This window comes from Mixophyes fleayi, chromosome 3 (genome assembly GCF_038048845.1).
Source record: "Mixophyes fleayi isolate aMixFle1 chromosome 3, aMixFle1.hap1, whole genome shotgun sequence".
NCBI classification, from domain to species: Eukaryota; Metazoa; Chordata; class Amphibia; order Anura; family Limnodynastidae; genus Mixophyes; species Mixophyes fleayi.
Genome location: NC_134404.1, coordinates 73,771,344 through 73,785,440, shown reverse-complemented (window position 1 = coordinate 73,785,440; position 14,097 = coordinate 73,771,344). Strand labels below are relative to the sequence as shown.

The 14,097-nt window shown below is 43.2% G+C and overlaps 1 protein-coding gene across 2 annotated transcripts in view; it reads left to right on the top strand.

Annotated features, from left to right (window-relative positions):
• CROCC2 (ciliary rootlet coiled-coil, rootletin family member 2) overlaps nt 1-14,097 on the top strand; it is a 105,779-nt gene that overhangs the window by 35,453 nt on the left and 56,229 nt on the right. For both annotated transcript variants that reach the window (XM_075201797.1, XM_075201799.1), the window contains exons 7-10: nt 1,523-1,688; nt 7,432-7,538; nt 8,593-8,805; nt 11,485-11,560. In XM_075201797.1, the coding sequence (XP_075057898.1) occupies nt 1,523-1,688; nt 7,432-7,538; nt 8,593-8,805; nt 11,485-11,560 (562 nt within the window). The remainder of the gene's footprint in view (nt 1-1,522; nt 1,689-7,431; nt 7,539-8,592; nt 8,806-11,484; nt 11,561-14,097) is intronic.

The following is a 14,097-nucleotide window of genomic DNA, read 5'->3' as shown; positions in this document are numbered from 1 at the left end:
CTTGCATACTCTCCCGGAACATTCGGGAGACTCACGAATTTCAAAGAGCCCTCCGTACTCCCGGGAGAGAAGGCCACCCTCCCTCTGTGATTCGTATCATAATGACCCTACTCCCTCTCTGCATGGTGGCACAACTCATGATGATACAAGCCACCAAGGTGTCTTTAAGGCATCACTATATGGGAAAAAGTATTTGGCCACATCTGTTAATTATTGAATTGAGGTGTTTCAATCAGACCCGTTGCCAGGTGGATAAATCAAGCACTTAGCCATGCAGTCTCCATTTACAAACATTTGTGATACAAAATTGGTCGTTCTGAAGAGCTCAGTGACTTCAAGCGTGGTACTGTGATAGGATGCCACCTTTGCAATAAGACGGTTTGTGAAATTTCATCTCTGCTGGGTATTTCACAGTCAACTGTAAGTGATGTTATTAGAAAGTGGAAGCATTTAGGTACAACAGCAACTCAGCCACAAAGCGGAAGACCACATAAAATCACAGATCGGGGTCAAGGACTGCTAAAGTGCATGGTTTGTAAAAGTCTCCAACGCTCTGCTGATTCCATAGCTGAATAATTCCGAACTTCCACTGGCATTAATGTAAGCACAAAAACTGTGTGGCGGAAGCTTAATGGAATGTGTTTCCATGGCTGAGCAGCTGCATGCAAGCCTCACATCACCAAGACCAATGCCAAGCGTCGTATGAAGTGGTGTAAAGCACACCGACACTGGACTGTGGAGCAGTGGAAATGTGTTCTGTGGAGTGATGGATCTCGCTTCTCTGTTTGGGAGTCAGATGGGCGAGTCTGGGTTTGGTGGATTCAGGAAGAAAGTTACCTGGCTGACTACATTATGCCAACTGCAAAGTTTGGTGTAGGAGGGATAATGGTGTATGGGGCTGTTTTTCATGGTTTGGGCTAGGCCCTTTATCTCCAGTGAAGGGCAAACTTAATGCTTTAGCATACCAAGTCATTTTGGACAATGCTATGCTTCCAACTTTGTGGCAATAGTTTGGGGAAGGCTCTTTTCTATTCCAACATGACTGTGCCCCAGTGCACAAAGCAAGGACTACAAAGACATGGTTTGATGAGTTTGGTGTGGAAGAACTTGACTGGCCTGCACAGAGCCCTGACCTCAACTCCATCGAACACCTTTGGGAGGAACTGTAACGGAGATTATGAGCCAGGCCTTCTCGTCCAACATCAGTGTCTGACCTCATAAATGCTCTACAGAATGAATGGGCACAAATTCCCACAGAAACACTCCAACATCTTGTGGAAAGCCTTCCAAGAAGAGTGGAAGCTGTTATCGCTGTAAAAGGGGGATCAGCTCCATTTTAAAGTATATGTATTTGAATAAAATGTAATTTCAGTCCCTGTTGGTGTAATGGTCAAGACTCCGAATACTTTTGTCCATATAATGTAGCTCTCTCTAGTTGACTATGTGGTAATATGAATTCATGGTGATTGTTTTATTTTAATTTACATTTTGGGAATAATACAGTGTCTCTTTCCCCCTGCAGGAACAGCAGCCTAGCACAAGTGAACATGAACCTGCGGGAGCAGATGGATCAGTTGCAGTCAGCGAATGAAAAACTGACTGAGGACTTGAGACACTTGACCTCTGAACTCCACAGAACACGTGATGACTTGGAGCACAGGGAGTCCGAGTGCAGGAAAGAGAGAGAGGTGATTGCAATTTATTTATATTAAACAGTTAAATATTATCTAGTTCTCTATTCATCCATCACAGGGCTAAGTGTACTTTACATGTTAGAGGACTGAAACCACACTTTTTTTGTTATTTTGTCTATAAATGCTTCATTATTTGCTTTTTTTAAAAAACATTTTGTTGCTGTAGGTATTTCTTTTGAGACTTAAGCAATACTTTAAAGTGGAACCCTCCCTTCAAGTGCTATACACAAGGATACATTTTACTGTTTAGCCTTTCCTTTTCTTTACTCAGAAAATCATACAGAAGTTACTTCTGTGATACTGCCATATTTATATTAAAGTCCATCTATATATCTAGGTCACTGACTTTAGTGAATTTTTTTTCCCCTTTTAACAGCACCCATAGATCTTCACATTTTCATTATCATAGAATATGCTTTGCCGTCAGCATATGTAATACTGTCTCAGTGCCTGGCACTGATATACACATAGGGGTATATTTACTAAACTGTGGGTTTGAAAAATTGGAGATTTTGCCTATAGCAACCAATCAGATTCTAGGGCCTGATTCATTAAGGATCTTAACTTGAGAAACTTTTTATTTCAGTCTCCTGGACAAAACCATGTTACAATGCAAGGGATGCAAATTAGTATTCTGTTTTGCACATAAGTTAAATACTGCCTGTTTTTTCATGTAGCACACAAATATCAACTTTAAATTTCAGTGTACAAATAAGCTATCAAGTATTTGTGTGCTACATGAAAAAAACAGTCAGTATTTAACTTATGTGCAAAGCAGAAAACTAATTTGCACCCCTTGCATTGTAACATGGTTTTGTCCAGGAGACTGAAATAAGAAGTTTCTCAAGTTAAGATCCTTAATGAATCAGGCCCCTAGTTATTATTCATTTTGTGCATTCTAAAAAATGACAGCTAGAATCCGATTGGTTGCTATAGCAACATCACCACTTTTTCAAACCCGCAGTTTAGTAAATATACCCCAAAGAGTTTTAAAAATAGCACGTTTCAATTTTTTTTAATTTAATTTCTTTAAAATGAAAACGGAAATGTAAAATTTCAATTTAGTGGCGTAGAGAACATAAAATGCAGTATAAAAGACTAGCACATTTTACATTTAGATTGGACTTACTGAAGGGCAATTTGATTTTTATCAGATTTGGCCATATACCGACATATCCACGTGTGGCCACATCTGACAAAACTGTGCATTTGTTGCTCAGACACCATCAGCGTGGTCAGCCTATGGCCGCATACACAATTATAGGAACCTATTCCAGCTCTTCCTTGCCATTTGGGTTCATCATGAGTTTAAATTATGGGAAAAAGGTATTGTGAATGAGTGGAAGCCGTATGTATATCACAAAGTGTTTTCTTTATTCTGATATGTAGATAGCCAGGCAAATGATGCACTTCTAGCAACATGTAGGCTAGCTGTCACATGGGACAAGGGAATGAATCATTAGAAACTGAACTGCAAAATATGTTTCTGTATTTGTCTGAATGTTTAACTTGAAAAGTACAGAGGAAATGGTGATTTGTTTTAAAGTTAATTGACAGATATAAAGGAAATAATTATTTTTTTTGCCAAAGCAATTTGCTTTATATGTTCAGTGAATAAGAAGCATTTTAATCCAGGTTGTACTGAGGTCATGAATGTGTTTATTAAAATCTTAAATTGATAGAAATATTTTTTTATTTTAAGGATAATTTTGGGCAAACTTGTATGAAGATTAGGAGACAGAAACTGATCAGTAGAATAATGATGTTTTTTCTGGAGCCATTAGACAGTCTGTTTACTTGTTGCTGTATAGGAATATCTTGGGGGTTATTTGGCAGCACTTGTCCTTACCACTAGAAATCTGTGTATTTAGCAAATTGAAAACATGAGGTATTGGTTCACATTTTGATAGAAACATTTAAGACTCCATCCCAGCATCAAAGGCATAGTTGCCTATTCTCCCGGAATGTCCGGGAGACTCACAAATTTTTGGGAGCTCACCCGCATCCTGCTCACTTCGTAAGGGAAGTGGCTGGGGGGGCGGGGCTAAATGTCTCATCCTATCCCCACCCCCTGCTATATTAGGCCAGCATTGGCAGTTTAGCAAATGGGCGAGACCTAATAACGAGATTTGCCTGGCAAACCTCCCTCCCTTCAAATTATTGTCTAGGGTCGTCATTGTGTGCAGGTCCTACCCGATGGAGTGTGTGCCATAGAGGTATATTTTGGTGATTTATAAGTGTGTTTTGTGAATTGGTGATGTCCAGGATTGCTCACCTCTTTAACCTCTCTCTCTCCACTGGTATCTTCCCCCTGGGCCATCAAGCATGCTTTAATCTAACACTCTTCTAGACCCTTTCCAGTCTGGCTTCCGTCCCCTCCATTCACCTGAAACTGCCCTCACTAAAGTCGCAAACGACTTACTCTCAGTCCAAAGGTCTTCTTTTTTTTTTCTTTTTTAACTTTATATATAGCCATTTGTGAGGAACTTACCTGCTCCACGCTCCTGATCACAGCACTCTCTTGTTTACTTCCTGCTTGGTGCGTTGATCATGTGACTCTGGGCAGGGAGTTTGAAACTCCCTGCACTATTTAATATCCACTCTGACACACTGTCTTTGTCAGAGCAACAGGTTGCTAACCCCTGCATCTGGCTCTCGCTGTGCTTTCTGGTTCTCTGCTCCTAGTGAATTTTTCCTGGCTTGTCTGACTACGTTTCCTGGATTATCCCTTGTGCTGCTTGTGTATCCCACCTGGCTTGTTCACTGACCTTGCTTTCTGTATTGTCCTCAGCTCTGAGTGTATCTCAGAGTGTATCCGACCTGGCTTGCTATATTGACCACGACCTCTGTACCTGCCTGTGTTTATCAAGCTGCATCCGTCCATCTACCCTCTATCACATCAGGGGGCTACTATGAGGGCCGCGGCCTGCAGACTCCCGGCAGCAAAATCCATCCTGCGGCGGTTCATGGCGATGATCGGGGGGTCCGTTAGACTCCGCGCCTCAGGAAGGCCTGCGCCAATCCAATCTTGATAGTTGCCTTCAGTGACCGTGACAGTTTACTCCTACCAAATGTTGCAGGGATCCAGCAAACCTCCTCCGCGAGATCTCCTGGAGCATCTTATCGGTCGGGTAGAGGAGCAAGAGAAGAATCAAGCCCAGCTTCTAAATCCTTTCAGGGTCTGTACTCACCTCTACACGCTGCAGAACACCTTGGCTTCACAAGCCACTCTGCCAGATATTTCGCCTCCCCTGCAAACTCCTGCAGTGACCCAAGCCACGGCGTCCCATCTTCGGATTCCTAATCCTCCTAAATTTGATGTTGATCCCAAGACATGTCGAGGATTTCTAAACCAGTGCGCAATACAGTTCGAATTACAGCCGGGGAACTTTCCTACTGAGAAGACTAAAGTTGCATACATTATCTCCCTTCTGTCCAGACAAGCCTTAGCATGGGCCTCTCCGTTGTGGGAGCGCAACGACCCCTTGTTGTACAATAGTTCCACCTTCCTAGAAACTTTTAAAAACATTTTTAATGAACATGGTCGGGTTTTTAGCACAGCTTCTGGTATTCTTTGCTTACATCAGGGATCACTCCCTCTAGATCAGTACACTTTTCTCTGCTGAGTTACAGTGGAACAGTGAAGCTCTTGTAGCAACGTTTTGGCAGGGATTATCCGTTCAGATTAAGGATGAATTTACAGGTTGTGAACTTTCTGCCTCCCCTGACGCTTTTATCTCTCTGTGCAACCAAATTGATATCCGGTTTAGGGAGAGGAAACACTCCCGCCACACTAGCCTACACCTAGCTTCTAGGTTCCAGAGTCTGGTAATGTCTGTGGAGGAACTCATGCAGCTCGGTTGGCATGCCTCTCCCCAGAAGAAGAGAGAGAGACTATTTAAAAACCTGTGCTTGTACTGTGGGGAACCAGGGAAGACCAAACTCGCTCCCGAGAGGCCGGGTTAGGTATGGATGAATTTTCTCTGTGTGACTCTAACTTTTCTATTGGTGTACTTCTTCGTTATGTCAATCAACAGGTTTGTCTACCTGCCCTCGTTGATTCCGGTGCCGCTGGGTCTTTTATATCTGCTGCTACGGCAACAAAGCTGTATTTACCCACGGTTTCACTGTACCAACCTGTTTCCATCACAGCCATTGACGGCAGTAGAATTGAGGGGGTTCCATTAGATTCCAAACAGTTCCTCTGTCTCCAAACTGGAGCACTGCATACCGAGATCGTATCTTTCCTAGTGATTCCTAAAGCCATAAATCCTCTGGTCTTGGGTCTTCCCTGGCTCAGACTTCATTCTCCACTACTGGATTGGCAGAAAGCTCAAGTACTTTCCTGGGGACCCAACTTCCACTCTCTTTGCCTTCAGGAGGTGCAGTTGCCTGAGAAGGATTCCTCATCTTTTCCTACAGCGTCTTTGGATATTCCAACACAGTATGCCGCATACTCTGACGTATTTTGTGAGCTGAAAACTTCCAAGTTCCACATCGGGCCGAGGAGCAGACGAGTCTCCTCCTCGGGGGCGCGTCTACCACTTGTCCTTACCTGGATCACAAGCTATGTCTGTGTACATTGAGGGCAACTTAAAAAAGGTTTATAAGAAAATCTTCCTCTCCTGGAGCAGGATTCTTTTTTGTCAAAAAGAAAGATGGAGGGCTCCGTCCCTGCATTGATTAATGGGGTCTTAACGCCAACACCATTAAGAATAGGTATCCGTTACCCTTGATCTCAGATCTCTTTGATAGGATTAAAGGAGCCACCTTTACCAAGTTGGACCTCAGAGGCGCCTACAATCTCATTTGTATCAAGAAGGGTGACGAGTGGAAAACAGCTTTTAATACGACGGTCACTTTGAGTATTTAGTGATGCCCTTCGAGCTTTGTAACGGGCTTGCAGTTTTCCAAAATTTTATCAATGAGATCTTTAGAGACATCCTTTATCGGTTCGTGGTCACCTATTTGGATGATATTCTGATATTCTCACCTGACCACGACCTCTGTACTTGCTTGTGTTTATCCAGCTGCATCTGTCTATCAACCCTCTATCACATCAGGGGGCTACCCTCCCAGCAGGAAAAGTGAAGACCGAGGGGTCTGTTAGACTCCACGCATCAGCAAGGCCTGCGCCAATCATGATTGATGGTTGTCTTCAGTGACCGTAGCACCATTAATTCCGCAGTTCTGTACAGATTACTCATATATGCACACACAGACCGAGAGAGACTAAGGTCAAATTAATAGCAACCAATTAACCTACCATATGTTTTTGGAGTGTGGGAAGAAACCCATGCAAACAATGGGGAGAACATACAAACAGGTAAGTTCATGGTCGGGAATCGAACTCATGACCCCAGTGCTGTGAGGCTGAAGTGCTAACCACTAAGCCACCTTGCTGCCTCAGATCTGTTATACGCTCCACTGCAGAAGACATAACAGGAAGTGCAATGACGCTCTTCCATTTACAAGTAAATAATCTGCATTAGATCTCAAGTAGCTAATCCTTCCATCCTCCACATCTGTAAACACAAATGAGTGAATTTTACAAAATGCCTTTAAACATAGGAACAAAATAACACCTTTTATTTTAAGTATTGTTTACACCTTTTATTTAAGTATTGTTTTTCTTTAAGCTCATTTCGACTTGAAAAATAAAAAGCAAAAAAAATATGTGTAGGGTATAGTTCTGATGTAATTTTCCAAATGTTATTTTTTATATTGATCTTTGTAGAGTTATACCTTGTACATGAACAGTGAGCACAGCAGTATCCTGACCTTGTGGCGGCAGACAGCAAATGTGCGCAGTCAGTTCCTCGATTTGCGTGCTTTGGCAGAGAGGTAAGTGACATGTCGTACTGTGATACACCACAATTATACAGCCACAGGACACTGAAAGAGAACCACACCCTGCCAGAATGCAGCTGAAGTTAAAGTATAATTTTAATTTCAAACAACTGGAATCCATTGAGTTTATTAGTCACAAACTTACATATTTGCACCTGGAAGGAAGATACAGCAATACCTGGTTTCCTGTGGAAATAAATAGTTTAGTTTGTTTGCTCTGGATAACAGACACAGTTATCCAGCGTTGGTACTGTCTGGTCCAGCTCCTTCCACTTAAAACTGTGCTACTTTGTCTGCAGCTCTCAGTTATACTTGACTGCTGTCCTACCTTGCGTCTGAGAAGTCCAGAGACAAGGTAGGAAAGAAGAGGACAGGTCTTGATGGTGTGGTTCCTAGTGAAAAGTGGAATAACACTAAGAGGTGCAGGGGCTCTGGGGTCCGTAGGTATAGGGTGCCTGGCAATACAGGGTCGCTCGCACCCCTCTGATACCTCTGCCTCCCTGGACCCCCACTTTTCTCTCGAAAGAGCAGACTGGAGACATCTTCTGAGAAATGCATTCACCTGTCTGCTCATGCTCAGAAGAGGTTTACCGCTCTGCTCTGGAGAGAGAAGAGGGGAGACCTGAGAGTCAAGAATGGCATCCAGATTATTCTATGGGCCCTCTGTTTCCAAATCTATTTCCACTCCTGTTTCCAACACTAGTTGTTGCAGCTTGGTGATGTTTCCACAGATGAGAAACAGATACCGTACATGAATGCTTTAGTGATGGATTATGGGAGTTGTAGTTTACTGCCGCAATCAGAGATGATAATACTGGAAGCTACCCTTTCCCCACTAACTCTATATAATTACAAGATAAACAGCCAGAAAAGTGCTATTAGAATTCACCGAAGCATCTACAAAAAGTAGTTCGGGGGCCACAATAATAAAACAGAAGTACAGGCACAGTTCTTGGACATATGTTAGCTTGATGACAGGAGGGCAGGTATCATAGCATAATGTTAGTGCAAACGTTTTATTATGTTTATGTTTTCTTTCCCATTTCAGGGGTCTTGCTGACATGAAGACAGACATTTCCCGCAGCTCACGGCGCATGCACACAGCTTGCCTAAATTTGGACTCCAACTTGCGCCTCTCCCAAAATGCCGCTGGAGCATCATTGCACACTGCCCGCCTTGAACAGCAGCTCCGTGACAAAGTGCGACAAATGATCCAAATGCAGAGCCAGTGGGATGCAGAGAAAGTGGAACTGAATGCCAGGTAATTAGCACTCAGCGTTAGTTTATAGGCAAGCAAAGGTTTACACATTCAGTACATGGACTGCAGTGTAACCTGCTATATCTGACAGCACGTTGTAATGCTAAGTTTCATTGGATTTATTTTATATCACACAGAGTTGTTTCAGTGCAGGCTGGGAGCCTCAGCTCGCTAAGTACTAGAACTGATGTAAGTAGAAAATGTGTAATAAACATGTGAGAGAGGGACAATAATTACTTTGGATGGAGAACCTCTTCAGTACCTGTGCAAGGGTATAGAATCAAAGTAAATGAAATTTATTTTTAAAAGTGACTAAGATCGCTTCCTCATCTCAGACACTTGTGTGATTATTGTCTAGCTACATATCAACATTGCAGTGTGAATAATGCTGATGACACAATTGCGTCTGATGAGGGAAGCTGGAAACATTTGTCAGGAGCTGCGGTATTACCCTGCATAAGTAAGGATTGGCACTAACCTTCTGAACCTCCTGAGCGGATGAGGATACTAGCAGAAGAAAACATGAAATCATGACATACTTCTCATGACTGGGATGAATAAATCCCTTTGTGTGTCTTATAATTGCAGACAATGCTCCAAATCCAGGAGATGGTATTAACAGTGTGTGTGATTCATTACTTGGGACTGTAGTACGTCACATTCATTTGTTTTGCAAGTAGACCCAAGCATCTTAGTCAGAGTAGGTTAATGCCGTCTTAGACATTTTGTTTTAGCGCATGCTCATAATAAGTAGAGTGTGCGGATAATGTGCTGGATTCTCATGACTCATGAATAGTTGTCTGTAATAAATGTATTTTCCTCAATCTCTGCCCTCTACCACTTATCCGTGTTCCACAAGGCTTTGAAAGTCAGATCGGGTGGAATTTAAGCTTAACTCTAACTGCCCTTTCTCCTGTATTAATTGTTATATTATTTCTGCTGTTATCCCACTAGATGTAATCTTAGCTGCACATTCCATCAGGCTTTAGTGGTGTCTCTAGTTCATAGTGGATTGATGAGTTACAGTCTCATGAATGTGTACAGGTGACAGCTGACTTTTATAGAGCCATCTCAACTGAGGGATGTAGTTACAAAATGGTTTATTTCACGCCAGCTTTATTTCTCTTCTGTTAAATATTAAATATCTGAATATCAGATGGATGTCCTAACAAATAAGAAGACTTCTTAAAGGAGAAATATGTCTTAGAAGACGTCATGTGCTGTCCTGCATCTGCTTCCCTCTCCTTATTTAAACTACTTTACTTTCTTATCAGACATTTGATTAAAGGGGAGGGAAGAGAGAGACACCACGAGGACCACTTATGGCTTCTTGTCATGGGTAAACAAACTTATAAAGTCATTTATGAACTACACAGAACTGCGGACCTGCAGTGCTCCTCTGTGTGCATGCATGCATGCCTAATTTTCCACCACGTGCCACCGGAAGGTAGAAACATTTATACCGTCGGAGACACTGCCATCTTAGTTCATAAATCCCAACATTTCTCCATAAAACAGTACAAAGTAGGCATGTGACATAACAAAGCCGCATCTGGCAGTGCTTTGCTCTTGTGTGGATTAATCATGAGCCTTACTGTCTCCCCTAGAAAACATAAAAACAGACAGGGCTTTTCCATTTAATTCCTTGCACGTAATACAAATGAATGATGAGAAATGTTGAGGTTAGGGACCCTTAATTCTGTTCTATTGTACCCTGCCAGCTTCATAAAGGATTGGATTTCCCTGCCTACAAGATTGTCCACATGTGGGCTGGTTCATACATTAGAGACAGTGCAGATAAATCATAGTTTTATATTGTTATATACTGTGTATGTATATATATATATATATATATATATATATATATATATATATATATATATGTATATACACTGACTTAAGCTGGAAGAAGGACAGACAAGTGTTTGAACACATAAAAAGTATATGTGACAATATGTTCTTGAGAAGTTCTCTGGGAGGTGGGGATCACACAGAGCTAGACTAGCACGTTACTTTTACTCTCCCCAAAACTCCATTGTACTTTTGTCTTCTAGGAGGTGTCATGCTCAGGCTTCAGTAGGCTACTAAAAGCGATTATATCTAAAACAGAGTTGTTCAGGTTGAACAAAGACATATGTCCAAGTACAAACTTTCATCCTAAAAAAACAGTTAACCAAGAGGAAGTCCAGAAACTATTAAAGCATAGTACAATTTGCCTTGTGATGGAAAAATGTATTCCTGACCCCAGATCTGACAACATATTGTGCTATTATGGACAATTGGCCTGTATGTTTTTTAATTATTTTTAGGTAAATGTCCAATCCTTTCTTAAATGTTAAAGTTGGTTTATATTAAGGTTACTACTAGTAACATTTGCAAACATGTATGTAAATGTTTCTCAGGGTTTTTAGAACAGGACATATGAGAAAAGGTTGTAATTTTGGGGAGAGATATTTTGTATGCACGGCAGACACCCTGTCATTATCTTGCTGAAAGACACAACAGGCAAACTTTTAGCCATATTTTACAGATAATATCCTATAACAGAGAACATTAGCTTGTACTCATCTGCATAGCAATTGTACATAGAATTTTAAACATATGAAGTTCTGTCAATGGATATTTTACAGATATATTACATTGTTAAATATATCTTATATCTTTAATAATACTTTCTTACAGAATCACAGAGCTGTCTCTGAAGGTTGACAAGATGAAAGAAGAGAACAGTAGGATGGAGAAGGAGAAGCAGAGACTGGTGAGTTACCTGCTCTCCTTATAAATGATATTATATTATATTATATACCCTTATGGAGTGTTCTTCAGCTGCTCTGTATGTTAAACACTAGGAAGCTTTGAAGTTGATCAGCCGGTTGCATTCCTTCCAGATATTTAAATAAATGTCACGTTCACATAAGTGTAAACGAGAAGGGACTGAAAATGTATTAAGGAAATGCAAGGAATGTAGTAAAACACTTACAAGGGAAATCAGATTAGCAAAGATTTAAGCGGCAAAAAAAAATGAAAAAAATTATTGGGAAATCATAAGGGATCAGGTTGCCACAAGCTCTATTTCCACCTTAGTCGAGGAGAACGCTTATAAAATACTCTATGTCAGGCGCCGTTCCGCACGGCCGCCTGTCTGCTGACAGCGCGTCTGGTTGCATAGCAACCAGACGCATCACTTCCGGATCCCCCTGCCACCCGACCTCTGGGTGTGATGACGCGCCCCGTTGCTAGGCAACGGGACGCTATGAAGGATTCCCGGCGGCAGGTATGACAGCGCTGCAGCGCTGATTCTGATTGGGCTACCACAGTATTTAAACCTTTTCCTGCCCTCTCACCAGTGCCAGAGTATCAGGTCTTCCTGCCTCCAGCGTTTGTGTATACCAGTTGCTGTATTCGTTCCTGACTATCCTCGTGCTGCTTGTGACCTTTTGACCCAGACCGTTTGACCACCCCTATTTGGATTCTGCCTTTGTACTGTTCTCCCTGAAAGTTGCCGACCCGGCTTGCCTCACCATTCTTCTGGATTTCCCTTTGTACCTCTTCTACCTGAACGTTGCTGACCCGGCCTGTCTGACACCTCCTTGTATCTCGCTGTGGACTCTAGGAAGGACCGCGACCTGCGTGTCCCTGCAGCGGAGTCCATACTTCCTTGCGGGGGTTCCTGGTGAATACCAGGGGCACGTTAGACTCCGCGCCTTCCTCTGAGTTGCGCCAACAACAGCAGGTACCCACTATCAGTCGTGACAGTATACTCTGGCCATGACAACGGAGGGGTCTGGTGAACCGTCTGCTCGAGACCTACTCCTGCATTTGGCTCAACGAGTGGAGCAACAAGAAGCAGCCCAAGCGCATCTCCTACAATGTGTCCAAGGGATTGCTACCCGCTTCGATACATTTCAGAATGCTTCACCCGCTACACCAGCCATAACCTCTTCTGCATCCACAGCATCCAGTGTGGTTACGGTCTCTACAGCGGCCTCCGGTTTACGCATCCCGACACCCGAAAAGTTTGACGGTGATCCCAAGAAGTGCAGGGGCTTTCTGAACCAATGTGCCATTCAATTTGAGTGCAACCCAGGGGCCTTTTCTTCAGAACGCACCAAAGTAGCCTTTCTCATCTCCCTCCTCAGTGGTCAAGCCCTTGCCTGGGCCTCACCTTTATGGGAACAAGGGGGTCCACTTCTTAATAGCTCCAACTCCTTCATTGAAGCTTTCAGAAAAGTCTTCGATGATCCCGGAAGAGTTGCTTCTGCAGCTACTAGCTTGTTAAACCTCCGCCAAGGTGACCTGTCCGTGGGGCAATACGCAGTTCAATTTCGGACCCTGGCTTCCGAGTTAAAATGGAATAACGAAGCACTGGTGGCAACCTTTTGGCAAGGTCTGGTTGACCGGATTAAGGATGAGCTAATTTCCAGAGAACTCCCGGCCGAGTTAGATTCCCTCATCTCCATGTGCATAAAGGTGGATTTGCGCTACCAAGAGCGCACGCAGGAACGCTCTCCTGGCAAACGGTTCATACCACAGCTAGCACCCCAGTTCCAAAATCCCATCCTGCCAGTGGACGAACCAATGCAAGTAGGACGCTCTAAATTATCCCTTGAAGAGAGGGAGAGACGCTTCAAACAACGCCTGTGTCTGTATTGTGGAGATCCGGGACACCTGCTAAGAGTTTGTCCCAAGAAACCGGGAAACTCTTCCTCCTAAACGGTGGCGGGGAGGCCGTTTTAGGAGAATCCACAGTTGCTCCCTATTCTAAAGAAAATTCCCCAGAATTTCAGATGGCTGTCATCCTGAGCACCCCCAAGGGTACCTTTTCCACCACGGCCTTTGTGGACTCCGGCTCCTCCGGGAACTTCATTTCGGCGGATCTAGCTTCGCAGCTCCAAATACCTTTAAACCCATTGCCTCAACCGTTATCTCTGACGGCAGTCGACGGTAGTCGTGTCACTCACGGCTCCATCTCCTCCGTGACTTCTCCTGTTCGGTTGAGGGTAGGAGTACTTCATAGCGAGATGATCCAACTCTTGGTGTTGCCGAGGTCCATTAATCCCCTCATCTTGGGGCTACCGTGGCTGAGAAAGCATTCTCCTCAGATGGATTGGGACCACGCTCAAGTTATGTCGTGGGGTCCAGGATGTCGCTTTGAATGTCTGTCTAGAGTCTTGCCTTCAAAATGTCAAGTAATGGCTCATTCCGAGCTAACCCATCTTCCTGAGGCCTATATGGAATTCCAAGATGTATTCAGTAAGGTGGAAGCGGAGATCTTGCCTCCTCATCGTCCCTGGG